General features: G+C 44.2%; 1 protein-coding gene across 1 annotated transcript in view; it reads right to left on the reverse strand.

Annotated features, from left to right (window-relative positions):
- The window catches only part of PCCB (propionyl-CoA carboxylase subunit beta), a 96,058-nt gene extending 87,896 nt beyond the window's left edge, over positions 1-8,162 (reverse strand). The window contains exons 1-4 of the mRNA XM_069565060.1: positions 7,901-8,162; positions 5,768-5,887; positions 4,725-4,793; positions 1,492-1,548 (exon numbers count right to left, since the gene is read on the reverse strand). Of these exons, the coding sequence (XP_069421161.1) occupies positions 1,492-1,548; positions 4,725-4,793; positions 5,768-5,887; positions 7,901-8,083 (429 nt within the window). The 5' untranslated portion in view covers positions 8,084-8,162. The remainder of the gene's footprint in view (positions 1-1,491; positions 1,549-4,724; positions 4,794-5,767; positions 5,888-7,900) is intronic.
- Between the last annotated feature and the right edge of the window lie 3,099 nt (positions 8,163-11,261).

Raw genomic sequence — 11,261 nt, forward strand, 5'->3', positions numbered from 1 at the left:
TCTTTTGAAAGAACCGATAGAAGACAGAACGGCAAGGCAATATTTTTCTTTTAGTGTTTATGTGTTTATTTGGCTGCACTGGGTCTTAGTTGTGGTATATGGGATCTAGTTCCCAAACTAGGGATCGAACCTAGGCCTCCTGCATCAAGAGCATGGAGTCTTAGCCACTGGACCACCAGGGAAGTCTCCCAAAGCAGTATTTTTGTGAAAGTAAATGTGGACCCATCTATTAAGCAAAACCCAGGCTCAGGCCTTCTACTTCCAACAAGACAGATTTTTCTCACAGCTCAGTAGTTGACAACCTAATGAGCAACATTTTTAACAGTGCTAGAGAATTTACAAAGTACTTTCACTTCCATTGTTTCATTTAACCATCATAACGGAGGCAGTAAGAAAAGAAAAATTAGGAAGGTTTAAAAGTGAAGTGATTGGCCCAAGGTCTCAGGAATAACACATGCCAGGACCACATCGAGAAGCCAGGTGTTCTGTTACACAGGGAAACCCACCCAGCTATTAAGTAATGTCTCCCTTTAGATCAGCTGGTTAGAGCGTGGTGCTAGTAACGCCAAGGTTACAGGTTCAATCCCCTTACAGGCCATAGTTCCCTCTAGGCTTCCTTAGTGGCTCAGACAGTAAAGAACCTGTCCATAATGTGGGAGACCTGGGTTTGATATCTGGGTAGGGAAGATCCCCTGGAAGAGGACATGGCAACCCACTCCAGTTTTCCTGCCTGGAGAATCCCCATGGACAGAGGAGCTTGGCGTGCTACAGTCCATGGGATCACAAAGAGTAGGACACAACTGAGCAACTAAGCATAGCACCTTTAATTCCAAAACTCTCCAAATGTGATCCACACTATTACTCACTTCCAGAGCATCTAATCTCTAGCAGAGGTTTTTAAATACCATCATGTAATCCCTGCACTGTTCTTTTAGCAACTGAACTCTCCACCTAGATCACGGGTTCTTTACTTGGGGTCCCAAGAACCCAAAGCGGCTTGTGAACTTGGACCCTTAGAGCAAGGAGTCTATGAACTTGGATGGGAAAATCTTACATCTTTATTAACCATAGAAGTATTAGAAATACCTGTGATTTTTGTCATAAATAGAAGTCACAGATTTTTATGTCTCATTGAAGTTCCTGCAGATAATCTCAAAATACTGTTTTCATTCATACCTACTTTGAAACCAGAGTGTATCCACTGCTAAATCTTGTTATTTAACACATTAAATAAGGAAGCATATATAATACATACGTGATTTTTAATATTTTTAATCCCTTCTATTCCTACATATTTTATTTTATGCATGTATAAAAATGTGGGTCCCGGCTTCATAAGACTGCCAAAGAGTTCCATGTTACAAAAAATGTTAAGAACTCCTGCCCTGGACTGAAGGAACCTTCAGGTTAGCACCACATGCTGCACACCTCTGACCCACCCCATGTAACTGATAAAAGTACTGAGTTTGTTTTGCAACATTAAATACTTACTTTGCAGATCTTTTGGGCATGTGCTCCGGACAGGCTACCTCCAAAAACTGTAAAATCCTAAAAAGAAAACAACTAAATGAAAAAAATATGTAATGACGAGGCAGAGACGAAGACCCACTAGGAGGAGGAAGTGAAAAATTCACAGGTTTTAAAGTTTTTAAAGCATTTTCAAAAGTTTAAAAGACTGGGGAAAAAGTCTGACTTCTATATTATTCCATAGAATAAGTAGTGAATAAAATATCTTAAAAGGGGTTCATGTAATGTGAAGAGCAAAAGACCTAGTTTTTATCTACAAAAAAGATTTGGAGCTCTGAGGAAAGGAAAAGTTTTCATGCTGAATTAACCTCCAAAATCAGAGGTTATCAGAGGTTCTATGGAGGTCAAACAGGCATTTCTATTACTAGGATATATTTGCTGTTTTGATAAAAGAGGTGAAAAAAGTGAATGACAGGCCTCACTGCTGCTTCTTGCCTCTAGATTTTCATTACCTTCTGACATAAAAAGCTTTCTGTAGGAATGACCTCCTTCCTAAAGCCCCCTCAAAAAGATAGTAGAAAATTAATAACAGATTCAGCCCATGAGGACAAAAAAGGAAGAGCAAACAACAGCAGACGAGAGAGTAAACAAATGAGCGAACTGAAAGCACAAGAGTATCTAACTCGGAGCAAATGGAAGCCTCTACACTTGTGTAGGGATAACCTCAGGAGAGGACAGTCCAGGAACCACAAAGTTTGGTGGGAAGAGGCTGACAGGAAGTCTGGGTTGAGAGCAGTTAGACCCCACAGGGCCTCTTCTTTACCTGGAGAGGAAAAAGGATGTTTACTCTCTAAAGAAACCTAACCAGAGGGCTGTTATCACAACCCCCGCCACTAGAGGCAGCAAAGATGAGGCTGAAAACAGGTGAGATTTCCAATCTGTACAATGAGCCAATGTTGACCTCCCTCTACCAGGAACACATCTACAGCCAATTATCACACAAAAGACTGTGACTGCTGCTGCTGCTAAGTGACTTCAGTCATGTCTGACTCTGTGCGTCCCCATAGACAGCAGCCCACCAGGCTCCCCCGTTCCTGGGATTCTCCAGGCAAGAACACTGGAGTGGGTTGCCACTTCCTTCTCCAATGCATGAAAGTGAAAAGTGAAAGTGAAGTCGCTCAGTTGTGTCCAACTCTTTGCGATCCCATGGACTGCACCCTTGTTTCTCTGGAAAAATGAATACTCCTCCTAGAAAAAAGGCCTGCAGATATGAACATCTGGGGGATCACTACAAAAAAGCTAGCTCATCATTCTTCCCCTCAGTGTCTTTCAGGGCCTATTTCACATGCCCCATGTTCCCTAAAGCTTTCCTGGATCCCAATGTGATCTCTCCGTGTCCTGAGAGCTAGCCCAGAACCTGACTGTAGATGTAGCCATTCCTGTTCTGCCCCACTCCATCCACAAAATGATTAGCTTCTTCAGGACAAGAACTGTCTCATCATCTCCACCTCCACCACACTCCCACCAAACAGCGGCAGAAGAGGCGCTCAGAGTATCAATTCAGTGAATTTTTGTATCTGCTTAAAGTTCAGAGAACACTATGCCCAAAAAGCACAATAACCTTCTTTGTTCGAGCTATCTTACTAATGGCTCCTTCTGTACAATTTTTTGCCTCAGTTCAGTTCAGTTGCTCAGTCATGTCCGACTCTTTGCGACCACAAATGATTCTTTCTAGTCAGGCATTTGGTAGACTCATTTATAAAAAAGTTTTAAAATATTTCAAAAGTAATCCTATTCGCAAATTAGTATGGAATTTTAAAATAATCAAGTATAATTATTTTACTACCAAACCCAGAAAACATTCTAGGTTCCTAACCAAGCTTCTACTTTTAAGATCTGTAAAAGAAATTGAAAAAAAAAAAAAAATTGAATATTTAGAATTATATATATATTCCCATCTCTTAGTGGAGGGGAAAAAAAAGTCAAACAAAAAAATAGTATACAACATGTTCTTTGCATTAGTTTTCATTGCTGTTGTAACAAATTACCATAAATTCAGTGGCTTGAGACAATAGATATTCATTACCTTACAGTTCTGTAATTCAGAAGTCCTACATAGGTCTCATTGAGCTAAAATCATGGTTAGCGGGTCTATGCTCCTTTCTGGAGGCTCCAGGGGAGAATCTCTTGTCTTATCTTTTCCAACTTCTGCTGCTGCTAAGTCACTTCAGTCACGTCCAACTTTGTGCGACCCCATAGATGGCAGCCCACCAGGCTCCCCTGTCCCTGGGATTCTTCAGGCAAGACTACTGGAGTGGGTTGCCATGTCCTTCTCCAATGCATGAAAGTGAAAAGTGAAAGTGAAGTCGCTCAGTCGTGCCCGACTTAGTGACTCCATGGACTGCAGCCTACCAGGCTCCTCCATCCATGGGATTTTCCAGGCAAGAGTACTAGAGTGGGGTGCCATTGCCTTCTTCTTTCCAACTTCTAGAGACCATCTATTTGCTTTCCTCCCCTCACGACCCCTGTCCACCCTCTTCTGAGGCAGCAACGGCAGGCGGAGTCCTTCTCGCACAGCCTACTCCAACCTCCCCTTCTGCCTCTCTCTTCCACTTCTAAGGACCCTTGTGCTTACACTGGGCCCACCTAAGTAACCCAAGCTGTTCTATTTTAAAGTCAACTGATTAGTAACATTTATTCTATCTGCAAGCTTAATTCTACTTTGCCAGGTAAAATTACATATTCACGGGTTTCAGGGATTAGGATTTTGAGTCACTATTCTGTCTACCACATTCTTCTACGGTCTCCATGTGAAGAAACTGTATCTGTCTTGATACAGCCTAATAAAACTTGGTTGAACACATTCATGAAAGCCCAAAAGGGCCTATGGTTCTGAGAGTCAACTCCCCTCTGCCCAAATGCATCCACTGCCCAGACCGTGGCAGCCCTCCCAGCACACACCCAATCTGCCAAGGGGAATCTCACTCACTTGGATAAACTCCTGTCTCCCAAGACCGCTTATAAGACTACTGTCCTATGATCCTCCTTCAAACAGACTAAGGACTCTTTCTCCCTAAGAAAAAAAACACATAGTATAATACTCAGGACATATGTACTAAAAATAATAATAATCCCCTCACCAGCCCCAACTATAGGTAAGCATTCTTTCCCCAGAACTGTTTCTTTTTCAAAGAAAAGAACATTTTACTCCTGGCTCTGCCCTCAAGGAAAGCTCAGCCAATTAGAGTAGAAAATACCTGACTGAAGACATAAACCAGTCTTCCATTGATTCGCCCTCGTCCAGTGACCACACTGTCTCCAGGAAACTACCAGAAAAACAGAAAAATAAAGGTTAAAAAATCCAAAGACTTCTCTCATGAATCTAGCAATTATGCCCCAATGAAAGATCCCACCCTAAAATAAAACTCCACCCCAAATCCCTTAAAATTCAGTATAAATACAGAACATGAAGGAATCTCCCCCTCCCCGCCTTAGCTCTGCAACATCAAGCACTGGGCTGCTGCTTCATCACTACAAGTGAAAGCACTGTATCCTTCCTAGAAGTAGAATAATCAGGAGACTCCCTAGGGCTATCACTACTGAGGGCTCATAGAAAAGAAGAGGACATATAAAGAAACATGGCAATTTCTGCAAAGCCACATACCACCCCCCAAACCTTGAGGCAAACCTAGCATTTTGCTTGGAATTCTGACAGTCACTATGTGGTTCATAATGAATCAAATGGAGCTGGCTAGTTTATTGCCAAGGTTACAAATCTTTGATCACAGACCTGAAGAAAATGGACCCAGTGAGTCCAAAGAACTCTGTGCATCTTGGAGAACACCCAGTCGAAAGAATAGGTGTTGGTGACTCTGACCTCCAAAACTCCAAAGCATAAACTTAAAGTATGTCAAAGAGGTGACTGGTTAGCCTTTAGGGGTCCCTGATACCTAGGCAGAACAGAACCCAATCAAAAGACATTCTCAACTTTCCTTCTAAGTTTGTCATTCTACACTTTTGAGAACTGGGAAACCACACCAGAGCCCTGGCAGCTAGGCCAGTCACCTTGCACAAGGCATGAGCAGTGAACCCACAATCCTTCAATTGCAGACAAAGGTGAGGGGGAACCTGGTGGCCCCAACAGTGCTTCTCAAGAGGCACTTCTGCAATGCCAGAAGCTGATACTTGAAAATTTTCAATGTATTCTGAGTTCCGGTAGGACTTTATTATCTAGTAGTAGACCAGCAGGGCCACAGCTAGTAAGTGCAACTTGGAGGCCTGCACCATTGTGAACAGATACCTTATTCTTATCAGCAGCCATTCCAAAATCTGCACATCTGTGTTCCACAAACATGTCGCTCTCAACAAAACTGCCAGGGTCCAGCAAGAGACTGATCCGCTCTCTGGCCGTCAGCTTTCCCTAAAATGCAACAAAAATCATTCAGCAATGTCATGACACACAAAGTCAGTAGGCAAGGAGTATTCATGGGAGGGCCAGGAGGACTGGGTTTGCCTTCACTCCACATGAAAGCCCTCTCTCTATTCCATCAACCTGCCCAACAGACAGGTGTTATCAGTAGAATTCAGCCAGTAAGGCAATCAAGTCAAACCAGCTGCTCCAAGAGCCACTAACTGTGAAAACAAATAAAGAGTAGGAGGAAAAGGTGGAGAGGGCAAATGAGGGGGTAAGGAAAGCCTGACCCTGGAACAAGACACAAACATTTACTAGAGACCCAAGGGTCAATAAAAAGAAGAATGGAGAAGCAGGAGGTAGAAAACTCAGGCTTTGCAAAGCATCTGAGGCTACATCCCAGGTTCACAGACTTCCTATAGGGAACCCCACCAGCCCTGTTAAAAAAAGAAAACAACATAAAAAACACCTCTAACTAGCTATATTTTCCCCTTAAGAAAGAGACCAAAGCTAGCATTGCGTATTAACACAAAAAGGCAATCCTCCACACTACTGCATAAAATAAGTTTTCAGGAAAGCAACTGGGCAATATATATTAGTGCTGAAAAATATTCAGATCTTTTGACCTAGTAATTCCACTTCTGGAAATCTACCCTATGGAAGTAGTCCAAAAATTGTGTAAAAGTGGGTGGAGTGAGACGTTTTAAACCAAGTCAGCCTCCTGACTAAGTCAGCTTTGGCAAAAGAAAAAGTTTCTGGGGATTACATCTAAAGCCAGTAGGATCACATGGAAATGGTTGGGGTGATGATCCAGGGAGGGACTGAGCCATGGACCCCAACAGAAAGAGTGCACAAAGCACCAACAGGCCTTTGCAGAGGACAATCTGAAGTTCCCTCACAAACACAGCCACCTGGGGTCGGGTGGCACTCCTGGCACCACACACTATCAACCAAATTTACATCTCACTCCCAAATGGCAAAAAGGAACTGTCATCTTCAGGCCCTTATCAAATCTACATCAACATTCAATTTAAACTTAATAAAGGGCTGGTGCAACTCTCCTCACTGAAGATCCCATCACCCCCCTGCTTGTGAGTTTATGCCTCACTGTCCTTCATCTCTAAGAATTTCACTTTTGTGCCTTCCAGCTTGGTTATTTAACTCTTCCACCACACCAATCCAGACTCATAGGTGTCTAGGACCCAGTGGGCGAACCTCATCTCAAGTCCCAGGTCACTGATCTGGGCCTCAGTGTTTTTTTTTTTTTCTCCTGCTACTAAAATGATCCACAGAAGCACCCCGGGCAGTGGGTGGCAGTGCTTGAGCTGTTCACTTCAGCCAAACACCCAGAATGACCTAAGCCACCCCAGAAAAAAAAAACCCAAACACCTGCTTCGTAGGGTGTCTTTCCTACCCAGCAAGCAGGTCGATGTACTCTGAGACCCATAAGAGTTTCGGCTGGCATTGGGGAGAGAGTTTCCACCAGTTTCCTACACAAACCACACGCCTACCCAGGTGAAGGAAAGTTTGCCCATGTAACTTCCCCTGCCAAATGTCTCGATTTTCCTGCTTCCATAATGGAGTAAGAAGCTCCTACCACTCTTAAACCAGGCATGAGAAGAGCAAGATTTTTTTTTTTTCTGTGCCTATCGCTGTTTCATTATCTTATTCCACTAAGATTATGAGGGGAGAATTATTGCCATTTTCTGTTAAGAATAAACTGACTCCGGGGGAATAAGTAACTTGTCCAAAGTTAACTGGTGAGCCGCTGGAGCCCAGCCAGGCTAGTCTAAAATTTCAAAGAGAAAGGAGACAGTGACAAAGCACAATAGTGCTTGTCCTGGTTTTACCTGCCCAGTAAAAGGCATCAGGTTCACAAGGTGAACATCCTCGGCCTCGCCCCGCCCCTCAAGACCTCGCTTCGATTGGCTGGGAGGCCTCTTACGCAGCGAGCCGCACTCGCTGTGATAGGTCGCGACCGCTGGGGGCGGGCTGGCTGGCCTGGACCCCCTCACGACTCACTCGCTTATGCTGCGCGTCAATGCGGCGCTGCCCTCCTCCCAGCAGTGCAGCTTGCCGCTTGTTCTCGATGCGTTCGTTAACCGATACGGGCTGGGTGCACAAGCTGCGCCCAGCGCCCCGGAGACTTCTCACTACAACACTGAGCCTGGCTCCGGCCACCGCCACGCGCATTGCTGCAGCCATTTTTGCTCTAGCAGCGAACCAGAGTGCGCATGTGCGTCAAGTGGGCGCTCTGTGGTGTCTGCGCCTGCGCAGCATGGGCGGGACGTAGGGAGCCCGAGGGCTGGAATACCAAAGGCTTTTGGGAGAAAGGCCTTGGAGTCCTGAGGCTGCGCTAGGGCGTCACCCTGAGAAGACGTGTAGGACGGATCAATCTGTGTTGTGCCCTCCAGGTTGCACAGAAGAGGGATTTCAGTTCAGTTCAGTCGCTCAGTCATGTCTGACTCTTTGCGACCCCATGGACTGCTGCACCACAGGCCTCCTTGTCCATCACCAATTCCGTGAGTTTACTCAAACTCAAGTCCGTTGAGTAGGTGATGCCATCCAACCGTTTAATACTCTGTCGTCCCCATCTCCTACCTTCAATGTTTCCCAGCATCAGGGTCTTTGCAAATGAGTCAGTGCTTTGCATCAGGTGGCCAAAGTACTGGAGTTTCAGCTTCAGCATCAGTCCTTCCAATAAATATTTAGCACTGAGTACCAGAAAAACATCTATTTCTGCTTTATTGACTATGCCGAACCCTTTGACCGTGTGGATCAACAGAGGGACTTAGCCTTTGCTTTTTGTGGCTACGTAGACAATGGCACCCCACTCCCAGTACTCTTGCCTGTAAAGTGACATAGATGGAGGAGCATGGTGGGCTGCAGTCCATGAGGTCGCTAAGAGCCGGACACGATTGAGTGACTTCACTTTGACTTTTCACTTTCATGTATTGGAGAAGGAAATGGCAACCCAATCCAGTATTCTTGCCTGGAGAATTCCAGGGACGGGGGAGCCTGGTGGGCTGCTGTCTATGGGGTTGCACAGAGTCGGACACGACTAAAGCGACTTGGCAGCAGCAGCATCAGACTGCTAGTTGTGTCCTCCACGGAGCAACCAAGAACTTCCAGCTGTCCCAAGCTGGATTTAGAAAAGGAAGAGGAACTAGAGATCAGTTGCCAACATTTGCTGGATTATAGAGAAATCAAGGAAATTTCAGAAAAACATCTATCTGTTTCAGTGACTACACTAAAATCTTTGGGTGGATCATGACAAACTGTAGAAAGCTCTTAGAGATACGGGAATACCAGACCTGAGAAACCTGTATGCGAGCCAAGAAGCAACAGTTAGAACCCTGTATGGAACAACTGACTGATTCAAGATCAAGAAAAGAGTATGATAAGGCTGTCTGCTGTCCCATTGTTTAACCTATACACTGAGCATATCATGCTGAATGCTGGGCTGGGTGAGTTACAAGATGGAATCAAGACAGTCTGGAGAAATCTCAACAACCTCACATGTGTGGATAATACCACTCTAATGGCAGAAAGTGAAGAGGAACTAAAGGGCTTCTTGACCACAGTGAAGGAAGAGAATGAAAGAGCTGGCTTAAGACTAAATGTTAGAAAAACTAAGATCAAGGCAGCTGGCCCCATTACTTCATGGCAAATAGAAGGGGGAAAGGTGGAAGTAGTGACAGATTTCCTCTTCTTGGGCTGCAAAATCACTGCTGATGGTGACTGCAGCCCTGAAATCAGAAGACAATTGTTTCTTGGCAGAAAATTGATGATAAACCTAGACTGTATTGAAAACCAGAGACATTACTCTGCCAACAAAGGTCCATATAGTCAAGTCTAAGACCATCCCCATGGAAAAGAAATGCAAAAAAGCAAAATGGCTGTCTGGGGAGGCCTTACAAACAGCTGTGAAAAGAAGAGAAGCAAAAAGCAAAGGACAAAAGGAAAGATATAAGCATCTGAATGCAGAGTTCCAAAGAACAGCAAGAAGAGATAAGAAAGCCTTCTTCAGCCATCAATGCAAAGAAATAGAGGAAAACAACAGAATGGGAAAGACTAGAGATGTCTTCAAGAAAATTAGAGATACCAAGGGAACATTTCATGCAAAGATGGGCTCGATAAAGGACAGAAATGGTATGGACCTAACAGAAGCAGAAGATATTAAGAAGAGGTGGCAAGAATACACAGAAGAACTGTACAAAAAAGATCTTCACGACCCAGACAATCACGATGGTGTGATCACTCATCTAGAGCCAGACATCCTGGAATGTGAAGTCAAGTGGGCCTTAGAGAGCATCACTAAGAACAAAGCTAGTGGAGGTGATGGAATTCCAGTTGAGCTGTTTCAAATCCTAAAAGATGATGCTGTGAGAGTGGTGCACTCAATATGCCAGCAAATTTGGAAAACTGAGCAGTGGCCACAGGACTGGAAAAGGTCAGTTTTCATTCCAATCCCAAAGAAAGGCAGTGCCAAAGAATGCTCAAACTACCACACAATTTCACTCATCTCACACGCTAGTGAAGTAATGCTCAAAATTCTCCAAGCCAGACTTCAGCAATATGTGAACCGTGAACTTCCTGATGTTCAAGCTGGTTTTAGAAAAGGCAGAGGAACCAGAGATCAAATTGCCAACATCTGCTGGATCATGGAAAAAAGCAAGAGAGTTCCAGAAAAACATCTATTTCTGCTTTAATTGACTATGCCAAAGCCTTTGACTGTGTGGATCACAATAAACTGTGGAAAATTCTGAGAGACATGGGAATACCAGACCACCTGACCTGCCTCGTGAGAAACCTGTATGCAGGTCAGGAAGCAACAGTTAGAACTGGACATGGAACAATGGACTGGTTCCAAATAGGAAAAGGAGTGCATCAAGGCTATATATTGTCACCCTGCTTATTTAACTTATATGCAGAGTACATCATGAGAAACACTGGACTGGAAGAAACAAGCTGGAATCAAGACTGCTGGGAGAAATCTCAATAACCTCAGATATGCAGATGACACCACCCTTATGGCAGAAAGTGAAGAGGAGCTAAAAAGCCTCTTGATGAAAGTGAAAGAGGAGAGTGAAAAAGTTGGCTTAAATCTCTTCATTCAGATAACAAAGATCATGGCATCCGGTCCTATCACTTCATGGGAAATAGATGGAGAAAGGGTGGAAACAGTGTCAGACTTAATTTTTTGGGCTCCAAAATCACTGCAGATGGTGACTGCAGCCATGAAATGAAAAGACGCTTACTCCTTGGAAGAAAAGTTATGACCAACCTAGATAGCATATTCAAAAGCAGAGACATTACTTTGCCGACTAAGGTCCGCCTAGTCAAGGTTATGGTTTTTCCAGTGGTCATGTATGGATGTGAG

This window comes from Ovis canadensis, chromosome 1, assembly GCF_042477335.2.
Source record: "Ovis canadensis isolate MfBH-ARS-UI-01 breed Bighorn chromosome 1, ARS-UI_OviCan_v2, whole genome shotgun sequence".
NCBI lineage: Eukaryota > Metazoa > Chordata > Mammalia > Artiodactyla > Bovidae > Ovis > Ovis canadensis.